Source organism: Sinocyclocheilus grahami, unplaced genomic scaffold, assembly GCF_001515645.1.
Source record: "Sinocyclocheilus grahami isolate Dianchi unplaced genomic scaffold, SAMN03320097.WGS_v1.1 scaffold351.1, whole genome shotgun sequence".
Lineage (NCBI taxonomy): Eukaryota > Metazoa > Chordata > Actinopteri > Cypriniformes > Cyprinidae > Sinocyclocheilus > Sinocyclocheilus grahami.
This window is the reverse complement of record NW_015505530.1, coordinates 822,235-842,400: the sequence shown is the minus strand read 5'-3', so window position 1 is coordinate 842,400 and position 20,166 is coordinate 822,235. Positions and strand designations below refer to the sequence as shown.

Sequence of the window (20,166 nt, the reverse complement as noted above, 5' to 3'; positions counted from 1 at the left end):
CCAAAGTGGAATTAATTTGGGTGGTGTGGGATAAATAATGCATTATGGGTAAGGGTGGATCTGAGCGTGTGTAAGAGGTCTCTCTCCTCCAGCTGCCTCTGCATGATGAGGGTGGGAGGGGCCCGGGAAGCGTGCCGCTCAGTGCAGTGGGGTAGTGGGACATGAAAGGGGGAGAGAGAGAGTGAGGAAGGGAGGGAGGTAGACAGATGCTGTCCAGAGCAGGCGGAAGAGGTGCAACAGGGCGAGGCTCAGGAGGAAAGTAGAGTGCGGATCCCAACATGTGGATGGAGGACAGTGTTGCTCAGCAATGAACACCATGCTAAGTCCCAAGCTTAGACAGTCCAGGAGAGGTAAGACCTTTAATTCTCACTGCTGTTTCTCAGCATCAGTGACCTGCATTCCCATCCGTAGCAACACCTTCTTCTGGCTGCATTAGCTGCGCTCAGTACCGGCTCCTGCTCCGCTAGTCTGCTGATCTCACAGCTCAGTGATGGGCTGTTGAGGACTATATATCTCCATGGCAGTGATCCAATAGACTGGGTGGTTGCTTAGTAAGATCTTTCAGCTTGATTAGTGGTTAATGAGCGTAAGTGGTCTTTGGCTTTGTGTCACACTCCTTAACCAGGAAGTCATGATTTGGATCCTGACACATGCTGATGATGCCTGATGTTTCATAGTTTTTATACAATCTTAAAAATAAAGATGGTGTTTGCAGCAATGCCATAAGAACGATTTTTGGGTTCCCCAAAGAAGAGTTCTTAAAGATCCATTTTTTCTTAGTGTGAAGAACATTTTAATAATGAGAATGTTTTTTCACTATAAAGAGCCTTTTGTGGAACGGAAAGGTTCCATGATGTTAAAGGTTTTTCTTAGAACCATCATTGCCAATAAAGAACCTTTATTTTCAAGAGTGTACAGTACATGATGGAGATAAGTCAAGAATAATTGTAATCATAATCCAATGCCATTTTTCTGCACATGAACTTACATTCTATTCTTGGTCTATAATGAATTGTAGTTTCAACACTTAGAATTAAGGGTGTAATAAATCATAACAACTGAATGTCAAACAGTTTCACCTACATGAGTAAAAGCTTGCTGGCAATCATGGCTTTCATGTCATATAATGTAAATTAAATGTATACATCTACGTACATATCTTATAACTTTATTGATCAGATAATACTGTACAATAAGTTTTAACTAGTTAAAGGGTCAGTTCACCCAAAAATGAAAATTAGGCTGTGTTTTACTCACCCCCGAGGCATCCTAGGTGTATATGACTTTCTTCTTTCAGACGAATCCAGTCGGAGTTATATTAAAATTGTCTTTGATCTTTCAAGCTGTTTAATGCCACTCAACGGGTGTTGCATTGCTTCTGTCCAAAAGAACTTAAATAAAAAGCGCCCATCCATAAAAAAAAGTGTCTCACAAGGCTCCGGGGGGTGAACAAAGGCCTTCTGTAGTGAATCGATGCGTTTTTGTAAGAAAAATATGCATATTCAAAACATAATAATCACTTGAATCTAGCTTGCGCTCACTGTTGTAAACAGAAGCAGTTCCGGGGGTATGACGTATGAGGTCGGCTTTGCGCATGCACCGCTCAGAAGTGATGCACGCAGAAACGCAGGGGAGAGATCAGAACAAAACAACGGTCAAGAATTAGAATTACAAAACGAGGATTTGTAAAGAAGAATGTCAGAGGATTTCGATATAAGCCAAGAGGAGACTGGTTTTCCTTTGCTAAATTAAGGAAACTTTGTTTCCTTTGATCCTGTTAACAAACGTTGCTTTTCACGAGACTCACCGGCGCATGCGCAACGCTGACCTCATACCTCATGCTCCCGGAACTGCTTCCAGTGTATAACTGTTGGCACAAGCTATATTTAAGTGATCATTACGTTTTGAATATGGATATTTTTCTTACAAAAACACATTGATTCGCTACAGAAGGCCTTTGTTCACCCCCCGGAGCCGTGTGAGACACTTTTTTTTATGGATGGGCGATTTTTATTTAACTTCTTTTGGACTGAAGCAATGCAACACCCGCTGACTGCAATGATAGAGCTTGAAAGATCAAAGACAATTTTTTATATAACTCCGACTGGATTCGTCTGAAAGAAGAAAGTCATATACACCTAGGATGCCTCTGGGGTGAGTAAAACGCAGCCTATTTTTCATTTTTGGGTGAACTAACCCTTTAACTTTAGTTAATGCTTTAGGTATCATGAAGTTAAAAAATTAACTAAAGTTAATGCTTAAAGTTAAAACTAAAGCATTATACAATTTTTAGATTCTGAACAGTTTTTAACACAATATGCATCACACACTTGCTGACATTGTAAATGGTTACAAAAAAAAAATATTTTTTTACAGCATTTATCCATATTAATGTTAATTTCCAATTAAGTCAATGTTAATGTCCACATATATTAATGCATTTTTAACAGCTGTATAAATTACCACAGTATTGTGAATGGACAATAGTATATTTAAACAACAGTATATTTGTAAATTAATATGAACTTACATTAATAAATGATATACTAATACATATACTTCATTGTTAGTTTATGATACCTAATGCATTAACTAATGGTAATGGATTGAACCTTATTGTACAATGTTACCATCAATTCCATGTACAAAACAGGTGCAATATCATTTTTAAAGTTGAATTGATAATAATTGCATGGTTTTTCCTGATTATTTCTCCTGCAAAATGCTATTTGTGAATTGATTTCTGCCCTGCTGTGCAACATAAAGCAAACAGGAGCATTTGAAACACACTGTCTGCTGGGCTCTGCATTTATCATCTTGCATATTACAGCACATATTCCAGCACAGCAGGCTCAAAGACACTGCCAGGTTTCATTTGCAGTGATATTTCACTCTGAGTGTCAGAATATTAGGTGGGCTAAATTAAAAGGCAATTGCCTTTTCAGTTTTGTGCTGTACTTATGTGTAAATTGTTATCAGGAAGTATGACAGATAGCATAATTTTTATATATTTAAATGTCTAATTAGATTTATTTACATGTTCCTTTACTGTTACATTACATGTTAACATAAGATGTTTTTAGACATATTACCAGTGGGAAAATGAAGTCATTATGGATCTATTTATTCACTTGCATTTTGCATTATTTTTAAGCTTACTGTAATCTGCAAGATGGTAATAATAGAGCTGGATTCAAGCCCTTAGTGGAACTAAGAAATCATTTTAAAAAAACTAGGAGCTACACAAGATTCATTATTATTCTGTTCCTCATGCCGTACTCAAGGTGTCCTCATAAAACATGTCTTGTACGAAACTCTTTATTACGGGACTATTGTAAGCAGGATGATCATTTCAGGCAGAGATTAATTGTTCATATTAATTCTTGATGATTTTTAACAAATCTTCATATTCAGTACCAGTGCCCTGAAAGAATATTTAAGGAGCAGACACATAAAAAAGGCTCTTTTGTCATTTCAAAAATGAGTCTAAATGAAATATGCATGGGCCTGGTCAGACTTCCAGTATTTTTAGACTAAACATGTCACATAAGCAGAAAATCAGACAAATGGAGGAAAATTCTGACGCCGAATGCTCTGCCCGGTCTGCAACCTGCTTGTTATTGAGAGTTGGCCGCTATAGGTTTATGGGTAATAAGGAGAAACACCATTCTGTGTGTCCCTGGAGACTGCTGTTCAAAGAGCTAGATCATTTTAGGGGCTTTTCTCCCACCCTCTTCCCTCCCATTTGTGCTCTGTCACTCTTTCTCTCTCCATGAGGCTGTGAGGCTTCCATTACTTACAGTCATTTAATCAGAGTGGCAGCGTTTGCAGCCCTTCAGGCTGAGGAGCGGTCGGTTCTTTGCTGTTATGCAGTACCTTTTTAACTCTGTAATATAGAAAGAATATACTTGTGTGTTGTAATTTAAGGAAGTATAATTATATATTTATAATTATAATTTTACTGGTTAATATATAGTAATTTTATATATTTATATATATTTTGAAATACTTGTTTTATATTTGTAACCATTTTTTATTTTTTTATAATATATGTAATTTTATAAAACAGAGCAGACAGTGACACAAACCAAATAATACCAAAAAATAAATAAAAAATGAAACCAATTGTTAATACTAATGTTTGTCCACCAAAAATGACATCACATCCTGGAGGATGATGCCACTGAGGAACTGGCTTGTGTTCGTTACAGTGATGTTAAAAAATCTAACAGGATGGAAACTGATATTGGAAATTTGATTATCATATTATATTATAAAAACATTATAATATTTCCAATAAATAAATAAAAACATTCAGCAATTTAAAAAACACATTTCAGCTGAAAAAAGGACAAAATAATATAGATTTTTTTTTCTTAATATATTATACTATAGTATATATTAGCATATAAATAAAATATAATTGCAATAATTATTATTAGCATTAAAATTACATTAAATTGGCATTATAATTAAAGTAATAAAATAATTTAAAATTCATAATATGTTCACTTAATTGTGAAAATGTAATAAAATGAAAACAAATTAATATGGTTAATTCCAATTTTTAAAAAGTTTATTTATTTATTTTTAATATATACTTTTAATATTTTTAAGACATATTCTCAGCACATGAAAAACAGCATAGTGGGAATGTCCCAGCAACTGTAGGCCACTCTGATAAAGACTAAAAAAATCCAGAGTGATCCTAAACAGCTGTACGAAGAAAGCTAGGGAGTGCACTCTCATGTTTTCTGCTATCCTGCTGCTCTCAGCACACAGGAAAACAAGGATTGATTTTTTTTCCTTTCCGGGCCACGAGCATAAAGCAGCTGCTTGTGACACTGGGCATGCCTCTCAAATACAGCTGCCCAATCTCATCTGCTTTGCTGTGGTTTGTGGTTGTCTCTGGTCAACACAAGGGGAATTTAAATTCATGAATAAGCCAAAAAAATGGGCTTTTGCATCACTGAGAAGCCTGTCATAAGGCATGCATGATACATCTTGTTTTCAGTGGTGGTGGGCAAATTGCTTGCATTGCCCAATTGCTTGCATCTATGCATTTTTATGTGCGTTCTGTGTATATACTTGTCCAGACTAGTGGAGGCTAATTCACTTGGTTTAGATGAGCAGAATGGGAATCTACTGTAAATGTGACATGAAATCTAACTTAACATGTTTGAATATATGTGAATGTGTTTGTGTTTACTTTCTCAGCTAGGTCTAAGAGCATGGTCATGGGGGAGCTCTCCCGCAGGCCATCATCCCCCTGCCTCCAAGACAGGGCGTTAAAAGCGGGCTGGCTTAAGAAACAGCGCAGCATCATGAAGAACTGGCAGCTGCGCTGGTTCGTGCTTCGAACTGACCAGCTCTACTTCTACAAAGATGAGGAGGAAACCAAACCACAGGTACAGTGGGAAGAGACAGAACAACCAGAACAAGAATAAAAATAAAGACAGACTATTTATTATTATATAATTTATCTGGAATATAACATTGTCTTTCAACAAAATTAATCAAAATAAAATCTGACCCTGTTGTGTCTAAACAATGTGACAGTTAATGTTGCAAAAAGAGGTTTAAAAAATAAGAGACCTTGATCTTTTATTTCATATCTGATCAATAACTCTACCTAAAAAAAATCAATGTTATCTATCTTACTGATTTAAGCATCGATTGTGAGATAACAAATGACTTCACTGTTTTCAAGTTCAACCTCTCAACCCACAATACACACCATCTACAGGTTATTGGGCTCGACCTGAAACAGTGAGAGAGACAAAACTGCATTCATTCAGGCAGTTATGAATTTCATTGCATTAGATATCTGAAGTTTTGGGCCACTATATGTTCATATGTTATAAACATGCACACTACCATTCAACAACCATTACTATATAACAACTACTTTTTTAAAGAAATTAGTAATTTTATTAATCAAGGATGCATTAAACTGATAAAAAGTGACAGTAAACTCATTTATAATGTCACAATAGGTTTCTATTTCAAATAAATGCTGTTCTTTTGAACTTTCTATTCATCAAAGAATCCTGAAAAAAATGTATTACAGTTTCCAGAAAAACATTAAGCAGCAAAAGCATTATCAGCATTTTGTGAGCAACAAATCAGCATATTAGAATGATTTCTCATAGGGTTAATGTGACACTGAAGAGTGTATTAATGGAATATATTAATGGAACAAATGGAATAAATGAACAGGAATAAATTACATTTGAAATTATAATAAAACCGAAAACAATTATTTTATATTGTTCAAAATATTTCCTAATAATTACTGTATTTTGTATCCAATAAATTCAGCCTTGGTGAGCATAAGAGACTTATTAATTAAAAAAAACTTTAAACAGTGTACATAAACACATACATGATAAATATTAGAAAAATAAAAATCATAAAACATTAAGTTAAAAATAAATGAATGAATATATATATATATATATCATATAAATCATATATATGCTAGTGATTCATTCTCCCCTGTCAGTGAAGCTTTAGGAACACAGCTATATCCTCCTCACTGTCTCCATTACACCAGGATGACATCAGCATGCTGTTAGCCTGACAAACTAATTTGGAAACCGCATGCCCTCCTGCTTGGCTGTAGTGTAAGTCAAAGCATTTAGCGGATACAGAGCGGCTGACCTGTGACCCCTAATGCAGCATGACTTTCCTCAGCCTCCGAGTCTGGCTCATCCATCCTTTATCTGGTATTATTCTCCTCCGGAGCCTGTAAACTCTCTGTAATGCTCATGCTCTCTTTCTCCACCCCCACTCCCACCCCATCTCCATCCCAACTTAATTCAATCTCTGCAGCAGAAATGTGCCCAGCTTGCATCTGAGTGGGTAACCCTATAAGCATTTACCCTTATCAATGCATAGTTTGAAAATTAATTTAACTGCAGCTGAATGACGGAGAGGAATTTTAGCTGAGCAATGAAAACTTGCATCGCTGTGTTAAAGGGGTCATATGATGTTGCTAAAAAGAACATTATTTTGTGCATTTGGTGTAATGAAATGTGTTTATGGTTAAAAAAACACATTATTTTCCACATACTGTACATTATTGTTTCTCCTCTATGCCCCGCCTTTCTGAATTGCGTAGATTTTTACAAAGCTCATTGGTCTGAAAAGCGAGGTGTGCTGTGATTGGCCAGCTATCCAGTGCGTTGTGATTGGCTGAATACCTCAAATTCCCATTCTGTGATGCCCCGTCAGGCCGGAGCGACGATTCAAAAACATTAAAACCCATTATAAACGAGGTATTTGTTGCATCCAGTGGGGAAATAATTACGGATTATAATGATTTAGGGGCCGTTCACATATAGTGTCTTTTGCGCGCTCAAGTTTGTTATTTCAAATGTAGACGCACGGCAGGCGCGCTCATAATGGTCGCGACGCGTACGTGGTGCGATGCGCTCATTTTTCCAGGCGCTTCCGCGCCACATCGAGATAAAAACATTTAAACTTTTCAGAATGCCGCAAACGCACCGCGGGTCATGTGACAAGAACCAACCAATCAGCTTCATCCTTTCCTGTAACAACATTGAAAGCTCAGCCAAGATGAAGGAACAGCTGATCATATCTGTACAGGGATAGCCATTTTTAAATAAATTTAGTAGCAGAGCTACTGCAAGCGATTTTTAGTGCTGCTAATCCATTTATCCTTTGCTGAAATGTCCGCGTCTTCATGGAGAGCGCAGGTCATGGTTGCTTAGCAACGGCAGACGGCTCTGGAGCGCAAGCGCCCGAACGTTTTGGAAAAAAGCAGAAAGCTGCGCGCCTAGCGTTTTCCACACGTTTTTAGGTGCGACATGTGAACAGCCCCTTATACTGTCTTTTTATGCGTTGTGTCCTCTTTTGGAAGACCAAACAAAGTAGTTTCACTTTCACAACGAAACACACGGCGGGCTAGAGTGAGCGGAGGCTGGTGGCTAGAGTGAGCGGTGGCGGGTGGGCTTGAGAACGGCGCGCCCGGCGGATTTGACGAAGGAGCATCCGGTGGGCTTTCGGCAACCACATGTGACGACCCCGGGCTGGACTCCGCATTGTCCACGGTGAAAGCCGATCTGGCAATCCACAGCGTGAAGTTGATGTATTCCCTCAGCGGTCAGCTCTAGGCATGACGAAGCGGATATCATCCTCTTTTGGAAGGCCAAACAAAGTAGTTTCGCTTTCACAACGAAACACACAGCGCCTTCACGACATGGTAGCAGCGGCAACAACAATACAGCGAGAATAAAAGTTACGCCTTCTTTTTTTGTGTGAACATTTGGGCGGCGTTATGCAAATCTTCCCACATCATGACATAGACATGTGGGGGCGTGTTAGAACGAGCCGTTTTAGGTAGGCGTGGTTGACTCTTAACTTTTATAAAAAATATCTCTTTGGATTTGAGACTTTAGTCTTTGCAACTTTACAGATCTTCATTATGCACCAAGAGCTTGTAACACTTCAAAGAGAAAGGAAAAATTGAAATCGCATCATATAACCCCTTTAATGCTGGGGCAGCGAAGAATGGAGGATGAGCTAAAGGAGGCTGGTACATAATTTATGATTTGACTGTGGTTGGGTCTAATTATTCATGACTCAGCATCGCTGATTACAGCGTAAAATTGGGCCATGCACACAACAAAGAATTATGCCCTGGTGAGCCCCTGTAGGTGCTTATTAGCACCACAAATCAATTAGCAAATTACAATAGCCTAATGCAGGGGTAGGCAAGTTCGGTCCTAGAGAGCCGCAGTCCTGAAGAATTCAGCTCCAACCTTAATCAAACACACCTGAACAAGCTAATCAATGTCTTCAGGATTACTAAGGCTATAGGCAGGTGAGTTTTGTTTTCAGGGTTGGAGCTGAACGCTGCAGGACTGCAGCTCTCTAGGACCGAACTTGCCTAGCTCTGGCCTAATGAAACACACTCCAGTTATCCCTGAAGAGAAATTGTTCATCTGTTTAATGCTTTAATAGATAAAACATCTTAAAATGGTGTAAAACACTAAAAAAAGTGCTTTTCAAACCTATTCACTGTTTAAAGCAATCTTTTCTTTCTTTTTCCCTCCAGGGATGTATCCCGTTGCAGGGTAGTCAAGTCAACGAGCTGACAGCCAATCCTGATGAACCTGGGCGGCATCTTTTTGAAATAGTTCCAGGTAGGAGATAATTAAATTTACCTTAATCTTCTTTGGTCTGATTTAATTATGCGTTTAATGGTTTGTGCCATCAGGGCATAATCTGTGCATGTTATATTTTATACTTACTTATACTCTTTGTCCAACTTGTCACTCAAGGAGGCATACAATGGCAAAGCAAGAAAACAAATAAGGCACTGTGTTTGCAGGCTCTGAGTGGGAACTTGCATATTGTTACAGACGAAATACAGCATCATTACCAGAGTTAATCAGGGCATTAGGTGTCCTCTTAGCAGGGCCGGATTTATGCATAGGCATTGTAGGCACGTGCCTATGCTTTCTCATCCAGGGGGGGTCCAAACTCAATGAAGAGATATATCTTATTTTTGTTATACTATGGGATATCTACAACAGTAAAAGTACCAAAACCCCAGAAGACATCGAGCAAATAAATATAACAAACAATAGGGTAAAAATTACAAACTATTTCTATGTCTTTAACCTTTTTTATGTACGGAAATCACGTTTTCTTTCTCCCGTTCTCTACACGCACACACATAGACACGCACTCGCGCACACACACGGAGACGCGGACAGAAACTTGTCATCAGCGCTGCGGCTGCCCCGCGAATTTATCAATAAGAGTTTCGCAGCTGAAAAGCTACATGACATTTCTCAGTAGCGAGGTTCTTGAAGCAGTCCAACTTAAAGATTCGCTATTAGTAGACGCTGCTGCTGAATACTGCTGCGAGACGCACAGACGCAAGTATTCACACGCACTTAATCTCTCCCTCTCTCTTTCGCTCTCTCTCTCTAATAACTGCGTTAGCCTGCATATCAATGGCTCAAGCCTCTGTTTTTTAGCTCTAAAATGAAGTTTTGGAATTTGCCACGGAAGGTTTGGGATGAGGTGCGTAAAAAAATTGCTAGTTCAACACCCACGAGATTTCAAGACGGAAACATGTCAAATGCCTTGAACTCGTTCCGTGTAAACATAAAACGATGTCTGCATTTGTGATCAGAGAAATGGCAAACAACAAGTGCTACTCTACTGCCCAAAACTCGCGTTTGAATCATCAGTGGCAAATCCTTTAAAATTACAGTCTGTGAGTCAGAACAGCCGGCATTGTAGTCTACTCTTCCAGGGTCAGGAAACAGTCCTCCATAAAATGTGCTGCACACAAATGAATATTTGGGTTGAACTGTTCTGGAACAGTGTTGCAAATACAACTTAACCACTGATTTCTTGTCGTGTCCTCTTTTGGAAGACCAAACAAAGTAGTTTCACTTTCACAACGAAACACACGGCGGGCTAGAGTGAGCGGAGGCTGGTGGCTAGAGTGAGCGGTGGCGGGTGGGCTTGAGAACGGCGCGCCCGGCGGATTTGACGAAGGAGCATCCGGTGGGCTTTCGGCAACCACATGTGACGACCCCGGGCTGGACTCCGCATTGTCCACGGTGAAAGCCGATCTGGCAATCCACAGCGTGAAGTTGATGTATTCCCTCAGCGGTCAGCTCTAGGCATGACGAAGCGGATATCATCCTCTTTTGGAAGGCCAAACAAAGTAGTTTCGCTTTCACAACGAAACACACAGCGCCTTCACGACATGGTAGCAGCGGCAACAACAATACAGCGAGAATAAAAGTTACGCCTTCTTTTTTTGTGTGAACATTTGGGCGGCGTTATGCAAATCTTCCCACATCATGACATAGACATGTGGGGGCGTGTTAGAACGAGCCGTTTTAGGTAGGCGTGGTTGACTCTTAACTTTTATAAAAAATATCTCTTTGGATTTGAGACTTTAGTCTTTGCAACTTTACAGATCTTCATTATGCACCAAGAGCTTGTAACACTTCAAAGAGAAAGGAAAAATTGAAATCGCATCATATAACCCCTTTAATGCTGGGGCAGCGAAGAATGGAGGATGAGCTAAAGGAGGCTGGTACATAATTTATGATTTGACTGTGGTTGGGTCTAATTATTCATGACTCAGCATCGCTGATTACAGCGTAAAATTGGGCCATGCACACAACAAAGAATTATGCCCTGGTGAGCCCCTGTAGGTGCTTATTAGCACCACAAATCAATTAGCAAATTACAATAGCCTAATGCAGGGGTAGGCAAGTTCGGTCCTAGAGAGCCGCAGTCCTGAAGAATTCAGCTCCAACCTTAATCAAACACACCTGAACAAGCTAATCAATGTCTTCAGGATTACTAAGGCTATAGGCAGGTGAGTTTTGTTTTCAGGGTTGGAGCTGAACGCTGCAGGACTGCAGCTCTCTAGGACCGAACTTGCCTAGCTCTGGCCTAATGAAACACACTCCAGTTATCCCTGAAGAGAAATTGTTCATCTGTTTAATGCTTTAATAGATAAAACATCTTAAAATGGTGTAAAACACTAAAAAAAGTGCTTTTCAAACCTATTCACTGTTTAAAGCAATCTTTTCTTTCTTTTTCCCTCCAGGGATGTATCCCGTTGCAGGGTAGTCAAGTCAACGAGCTGACAGCCAATCCTGATGAACCTGGGCGGCATCTTTTTGAAATAGTTCCAGGTAGGAGATAATTAAATTTACCTTAATCTTCTTTGGTCTGATTTAATTATGCGTTTAATGGTTTGTGCCATCAGGGCATAATCTGTGCATGTTATATTTTATACTTACTTATACTCTTTGTCCAACTTGTCACTCAAGGAGGCATACAATGGCAAAGCAAGAAAACAAATAAGGCACTGTGTTTGCAGGCTCTGAGTGGGAACTTGCATATTGTTACAGACGAAATACAGCATCATTACCAGAGTTAATCAGGGCATTAGGTGTCCTCTTAGCAGGGCCGGATTTATGCATAGGCATTGTAGGCACGTGCCTATGCTTTCTCATCCAGGGGGGGTCCAAACTCAATGAAGAGATATATCTTATTTTTGTTATACTATGGGATATCTACAACAGTAAAAGTACCAAAACCCCAGAAGACATCGAGCAAATAAATATAACAAACAATAGGGTAAAAATTACAAACTATTTCTATGTCTTTAACCTTTTTTATGTACGGAAATCACGTTTTCTTTCTCCCGTTCTCTACACGCACACACATAGACACGCACTCGCGCACACACACGGAGACGCGGACAGAAACTTGTCATCAGCGCTGCGGCTGCCCCGCGAATTTATCAATAAGAGTTTCGCAGCTGAAAAGCTACATGACATTTCTCAGTAGCGAGGTTCTTGAAGCAGTCCAACTTAAAGATTCGCTATTAGTAGACGCTGCTGCTGAATACTGCTGCGAGACGCACAGACGCAAGTATTCACACGCACTTAATCTCTCCCTCTCTCTTTCGCTCTCTCTCTCTAATAACTGCGTTAGCCTGCATATCAATGGCTCAAGCCTCTGTTTTTTAGCTCTAAAATGAAGTTTTGGAATTTGCCACGGAAGGTTTGGGATGAGGTGCGTAAAAAAATTGCTAGTTCAACACCCACGAGATTTCAAGACGGAAACATGTCAAATGCCTTGAAACAAATCATCTGAACAATTGATGTGTGATTGTGACTCCAGGCCGTTTAAATTATTAGAGAAATAATGCACTCCCGAATTCTCAAACAAATTAAGAGCCTACATTTGATTTTTATTGACTGAACGCAAGCGCTTATTGCGATAGAAAACACTGTAACAGTTTCCACTGATTAAGAAATATTTTTGTTTGCTTGGGTGGTAATATTAGGCCTATTATATTAATAGGGAAGGGGGGTCCAAAAACTTGTTTTGCCTACGTCACGAAAAGAGGTAAATCCGGCCCTGCCTCTGAGGATACATGAAGGACATTTGTGAAGACTAAAATCCATTTGTGTGCAAAATGCTGACCACCTAAAACAGAAAATGCCTGAAAAATGTTTTGACACAAAAAAGGAAATAAATGATCAAATAAATAGTAAATATTTAAGACTATTTCTACAACATAAATGTATGACTTTGCAGCCTGAGTGCTGCTTTCATTAGGCAAAAGGGCAACGTACACAATATTCTGAATTTTCCATTCATTTGTCATTTCAACTTTTGACACAAGTTTTCTGTCACGCCCCTGGATTGGTTTTGCTGTGTTTTTCCTCCCCATGTGTTCTGTGTCCCCGTTAATTAGTCATTCCATGCACCTGTGTTCCCCTGATTGCCCTGTGTTTATTAGCCCCAGTCTGTGCTGTCTGTCTTTGTCGGAGATTGTATGTCTACCCCTGAGTCTCCTGTGTTCCTGTCTGCTCCATGTTACTCCTTGGATTAATGGATTAAAAGTACTGTTGTGTGTTTACGCCTTGTCTCCTCGTTCCTCGCCTTAGGGAAGTGTGACAGAATCTCAGACCAAAAACAGTTTATTGCATGTTTCCCATCCGTTTTGTTATCGTTTTTTCTCTCAGTGTTTTTGTTTCCATAGTGTTTCCCTTATGGATCCCCTCCTTCGCCCTGAATTCATCCTCCTCCTGATGGAGCAGGGGGAGAAATCACTCGAGGGTCATACCAGACTGTTTCTGGCCATGGCCCATCTAACCACCTACCCGGACGACGTGCTCTACTCGTTCTATGACGCCAGCCTCAACACCGCATGCAGAGCGCCGTCGTCCGAGGATGGCCCTCGAGCGGAATTCGCCGCCTTTATGGAGTGGACACTGGCAAGAAATGGATCGCCGTTCTCCGCCGGTTCCCAGGAGTATATCGCCAGTGCCACTCCCGACCCAGAGCCCAGCCCACCATCTCCCCGATGCGCGGAGCGCATGTCCGAGCTCACCGCTGACGGAGATATGGAGCCCACCGCAACCGACGAGCCATCGCCGCATGGAGCGACAGTGCTGAGAATCGCCGCAGAGCCAGAGCAGCTGATGACGTCAGTCAAGGTGTGTGAGCCGGCAACAACAAGGGTCATACCAGACTGTTTCTGGCCATGGCCCATCTAACCACCTACCCGGACGACGTGCTCTACTCGTTCTATGACGCCAGCCTCAACACCGCATGCAGAGCGCCGTCGTCCGAGGATGGCCCTCGAGCGGAATTCGCCGCCTTTATGGAGTGGACACTGGCAAGAAATGGATCGCCGTTCTCCGCCGGTTCCCAGGAGTATATCGCCAGTGCCACTCCCGACCCAGAGCCCAGCCCACCATCTCCCCGATGCGCGGAGCGCATGTCCGAGCTCACCGCTGACGGAGATATGGAGCCCACCGCAACCGACGAGCCATCGCCGCATGGAGCGACAGTGCTGAGAATCGCCGCAGAGCCAGAGCAGCTGATGACGTCAGTCAAGGTGTGTGAGCCGGCAACAACACCTGCCACGAGGGAGAAAGCCACGGACGGGGTGAGCGCAGAAAGCCAAGACGAAGAGGAGAGGGCTCCAGTCCCCGAGTCCAGTTCAGAGCACCCTCCAGTGCCTGCTCCTAGAAAGCGCCCTCCAGTGCCCGCTTCTAGAATTCACCCTCAAGTGTCCGCTCCTCCAGAGAGTAATCCCATTCCGGTAATCAGCCTAGAGGGGCCTCCTGATCCAAAGTTTAGCCCCGAATGCCCGGAGGCTCACGAATGCCCGCCCTCCCACCCTCTCCTGCCACCACCTCCGCTGTTGTCTGGCAGCCCCTCTGCTCGCCCTCAGCCCACCATCTATGCGGTGCAAGCTCTGCGGAACTGCCATCCTCCAGTGTCGCCATGGCTGGAGTTTCCCTTGACTCCGCCTCCAGCCTCTAAGCCAGTTTACTCTAAGCTCCCTCCTCTCCGCCGTGGCCTGGCAGTCCACTAGCTCCGCCAGGCTCTCTTGTCCCTCCGGCTCCGCCTTGGTCTGGGGTCGACCATCCTGCATCTCGGGACTCCACTTCTCTGGCTTCGCCTCGTCTCTCCGGCTCCATCAGGCTCCTTCATCCCTTCGGCTCAGCCTCAGTCCTCTGTCGCTCCGGCTCCACCCCGTCGCCCTGGCCCATCGGCTCTCCGTCTCCGCCACCGCCTCGGACTCCTCCACTACCTGCTCCGCCACCGTTGGTCGGCCCCCTGGAGTCGGCGGTCATTCCTCCTCCATGGCTCCTCCCTCCGTCGGCTCCACCGTGTGTCGGCATTATGGCTGTGGCCTAGGTCCTGCTGGGCTCCTCCTGCTCCAAGCCCCTCCTGTCTCCTCCCTGGCTCCTCCCTCCATCGTCTCACCCATGGACTCTGTCTGCCCGCTCCACCCTCCCTGGTGGAATTGTTACGGCACGGGGGGGAGTAATGTCACGCCCCTGGATTGGTTTTGCTGTGTTTTTCCTCCCCATGTGTTTTTTGTCCCCGTTAATTAGTCATTCCATACCCTGATTGCCCTGTGTTTATTAGCCCCAGTCTGTGCTGTCTGTCTTTGTCGGAGATTGTACGTCTGCCCCTGAGTCTCCTGTGTTCCTGTCTGCTCCATGTTACCCCTTGGATTAATGGATTAAAAGTACTGTTGTGAGTTTACACCTTGTCTCCTCGTTCCTCACCTTAGGGAAGTGTGACATTATCCTTGTAATGTATTAATACATTTTCTAGTAGATTAGAAAAAAATGAAAAAAATAATTTTTGGTAACACTATAATAAGGGTTCCATTTATTAACATTAGTTATCTACATTAAAAAATTAACAATAAACAAATGCATTCTTACTAACTAATGATAACAAAGAATAGTAAATACTGTAATGAACGTGTGACGAGAGGGGCGGGGCCGAGAGCCGTGGGAACGGAGCGAGGCCGGTGGAGCAATTGATAATGAGCGACACCTGCACCACTCACCGGGCTCGAGTCTCACGGAGGAGCTCCGGAAGGATACAAAGGAGGAGTGACGACAGGGAAAGACGAGAGAGGACCAGGCCTGGATTTTATTTTGTGTTTTGGTTTCGTTTGTGCGCGACAGTCGTCCGTGAGGGGCTGTCGCGCTATTTTGTGTTTATTTTATTATTAAAGTTTTATTTGAGTGTGGCCGGAGCCTGCTGCCATCCACCATGATGGGGAGGAGCAGGGAACGGGGGACTCCTGCCGGCTGCCCGAAAGCGGAGGAGCCGTCGCCGTCCACTGGGCGGCAGAGGAGTCGTGCCGTCCACTGAGGGCTACCCAGTGCTGCCGCTAGGCATCGCGGAAGAGCTTACCCAGCTGGTGGAGGGCCGAGCGGCAGTGTGTCTGGGAACCGGAACAAGAATTTTTTTTTTCCTCTCTCCCCTCTCTCGTCTCTGTCTCTCCTCATCCTTCCATCTCCTTTTCTCTCGCCTCGTCTGTCTGTCCTTACCCCCAGGTACGCCGCGGCCACCGTGATCGGCTGAGTAGAGCGCAGTCTCGGGAGTACCCCCCGGCCTGCGAGGGGCGATGGGGGTATGTGACGAGAGGGGCGGGGCCGAGAGCCGTGGGAATGGAGCGAGGCCGGTGGAGTAATTGATAATGAGTGACACCTGCACCACTCACTGGTCTCGAGTCTCACGGAGGAGCAAAGGAGGAGTGACGACAGGGAAAGACGAGAGAGGACCAGGCCTGGATTTTATTTTGTGTTTTGGTTTCGTTTGTGCACGACAGTCGTCCGTGAGGGGCTGTCACGCTATTTTGTGTTTATTTTATTATTAAAGTTTTATTTGAGTGTTCGCCGGCTCCCACCTCCTTCTTCCCGACCTACAAACGTTGTTACAGAATGTATTACTCATTAATTCATATTAGTTAATAATTACGTTAACTAATAGGACCTTTTTGTAAAGTGTTACCCAGATTTCACCAGTGGTCTCCACAAGTCGATTCTGCTGTTTGGACCCACTGTGTGAGGTCATATGTATCAAATGATACCTTTATAATTAACCACAAGGTAAGGTTATTGTTGAGTTGTTCATCTGGTTTATCAATTTAGTTGTCGCTTAATTAGTTTATCGACCGGTTATTAGCTTTTAGAGTGTCACATATCAGGAATAATATACGATTAGCCTGAATTCCTAACTCAAAGAAACAATCCACCTCTGTTGTGTCACGCTACAGATGCAGCAGTATGTTCCTGTGGAATAATAATTCATTACATTTATATAGCGCTTTTCTAGGCACTCAAAGCGCTTTACATTGTCAGGGGGTATCTCCTCAACCACCAACAGTGTGCAGCATCCACCTGGATGATGTGACGGCAGCCATAGTGCGCCAGAATGCCCACCACACACCAGCTTATTGGTGGAGAGGAGACAGAATGATTAAGCAGATATGGGCATTGTTAGCAGACCATGATGATCAGAGGCCAATGGGCAAATTTGGCCAAGATTCCAAGGTTACACCTCTACACTTTTCGAAAAACATCCTGGGATTTTTAATGACCACAGAGAGTCAGGACCTCGGTTTAACGTCTCATCCGAAGGACGGTGCTTGTTGACAGTATAGTGTCCCCGTCACTATACTGGGGTGTTAGGACCCACACAGACCACAGGGTGAGCACCCCCTGCTGGCCTCACTAACACCTCTTCCAGCAGCAACCTAGTTTTCCCAGGAGGTCTCCCATCCAGGTACTGACCAGGCTCAGCCCTGCTTATCTTCAGTGGGTAACCAGTCTTGGGCTACAGGGTGATATCGCTGCCGGAACAGATTCTGCTGAAGCATCTATTGTTTACATGTTCTCTGGGAACATGTCCACATATCACATCATTCTACACAGCCTTACCCAGTATCTCATAAACGAAGGACAAGACCATAGTTTACCTTGAATTCAGTATGGAGTGTCAGGCTAACATGAGCTGATGCAGGCGGTCCTTGATTTAAAATAAAGACTATATTGTTGAAACTGATATGCATTTGCCTGTGTGGTCCATAGCAATGACACATGCTTAATGAGACCTTCGGGATGCATTTAGTGACACAGCTGCTTGTGTTGAAACTGGTGAGAGCAGTCATTAACTGTCAAATATAAGAAAATCTCATTCACTCTTAAGTATTTTGAAGCATGACAGCTGGACTTTTTATCTCCGTTCATCTGTGGCCCTACTGGTCACCTTACTCATGCCCTGCTGTAACTGTTTACTAGAGACATACAGGTGATGTTAGATTTTGATGCTAATTATGAGTTTTTTTTATTCCCATCCTATGCAGAAATGATATATGAAAAAATCTTTTTGTATTATGAAACTCGTCCACTGTGGTCAAGTTTATATAGCTTTAGTGATGTTATAGTGAAATGCTGTTGTTTTTTTACTGGGGTATTTTATTTAGGTGTCTAGCAACGCTCGGACTCTCTCCCGTCTTTGTCGTAAAATGACTGATGATTGAATTCTTTCATTTACAATAAGTAAATATCACAAGCTGTTCGTAACCTGAGCGTAAAAGTTCAACCTACACCAGGGGTATCAATTTTTTTTTAAAAGGGGGCCAGATTCGATGATGTGAACACACACATATATATACAAACCCGATTCCAAAAAAGTTGGGACACTGTACAAATTGTGAATAAAAACAGAATGCAATGATGTGGAAGTTTCAAATTTCAATATTTTATTCAGAATACAACAGATGACATATCAAATGTTTAAACTGAGAAAATGTATCATTTTAAGGGACAAATAAGTTGATTTTAAATTTCATGGCATCAACACATCTCAAAAAAGTTGGGACAAGGCCATGTTTACCACTGTGTGGCATCCCTTCTTCTTTTTATAACAGTCTGCAAACGTCTGGGCACTGAGGAGACAAGTTGCTCAAGTTTAGGAATAGGAATGTTGTCCCATTCTTGTCTAATACAGGCTTCTAGTTGCTCAACTGTCTTAGGTCTTCTTTGTCGCATCTTCCTCTTTATGATGCGCCAAATGTTTTCTATGGGTGAATGATCTGGACTGCAGGCTGGCCATTTCAGTACCCGGATCCATCTACGCAGCCATGATGTTGTAATTGATGCAGTATGTGGTCTGACGTTGTCATGTTGGAAAATGCAAGGTCCTCCCTGAAAGAGACGACGTCTGGATGGAAGCATATGTTGTTCTAGAACTTGGATACACCTTTCAGCATTGATGGTGCCTTTCCAGATGTGCAAGCTGCCCATGCCACACGCACTCATGCAACCCCATACCATCAGAGATGCAGGCTTCTGAACTGAGCGATGATAACAACTTGGGTTGTCCTTGTCCTCTTTAGTCCGGATGACATGGCGTCCCAGTTTTCCAAAAAGAACTTCAAATTTTGATTCGTCTGACCACAGAACAGTTTTCCACTTTGCCACAGTCCATTTTAAATGAGCCTTGGCCCAGAGAAAACACCTGTGCTTCTGGATCATGTTTAGATATGGCTTCTTTTTTGACCTATAGAGATTTAGCCGGCAACGGCGAATGGCACGGTGGATTGTGTTCACCGACAATGTTTTCTGGAAGTATTCCTGAGCCCATGTTGTGATTTCCATTACAGTAGCATTCCTGTATGTGATGCAGTGCCGTCTAAGGGCCCGAAGATCACGGGCATCCAGTATGGTTTTCCGGCCTTGACCCTTACGCACAGAGATTGTTCCAGATTCTCTGAATCTTTGGATGATATTATGCACTGTAGATGATGATAACTTCAAACTCTTCGCAATTTTTCTCTGAGAAACTCCTTTCTGATATTGCTCCACTATTTTTCGCCGCAGCATTGGGGGAATTGGTGATCCTCTGCCCATCTTGACTTCTGAGAGACACTGCCACTCTGAGAGGCTCTTTTTATACCCAATCATGTTGCCAATTGACCTAATAAGTTGCAAATTGGTCCTCCAGCTGTTCCTTATATGTACATTTAACTTTTCCGGCCTCTTATTGCTAACTGTCCCAACTTTTTTGGAATGTGTAGCGGTCATGAAATCCAAAATGAGCGAATATTTGGCATGACATTTCAAAATGTCTCACTTTCAACATTTGATATGTTATCTATATTCTATTGTGAATAAAATATAAGTTTATGAGATTTGTAAATTATTCCATTCCTTTTTTACTAACAATTTGTACAGTGTCCCAACTTTTATGGAATTGGGTTTGTAAAATAACTGAACATAAACATAGGAGCTTGATAAAATAACCATTTTAGAAGAA

The 20,166-nt window shown here is 42.4% G+C and overlaps 1 protein-coding gene across 1 annotated transcript; it reads left to right on the top strand.

The window, feature by feature from the left end:
- The first annotated feature begins 226 nt into the window (after positions 1-226).
- On the top strand, positions 227-11,637 carry LOC107548605 (rho GTPase-activating protein 22-like). Its single transcript, XM_016229358.1, has 4 exons — positions 227-350; positions 5,218-5,408; positions 9,083-9,170; positions 11,615-11,637. Exons 1-4 carry the CDS (start codon positions 308-310, stop codon positions 11,635-11,637), a joined length of 345 nt encoding a protein of 114 aa, XP_016084844.1. The 5' UTR covers positions 227-307.
- The last annotated feature ends 8,529 nt before the right edge of the window (positions 11,638-20,166 follow it).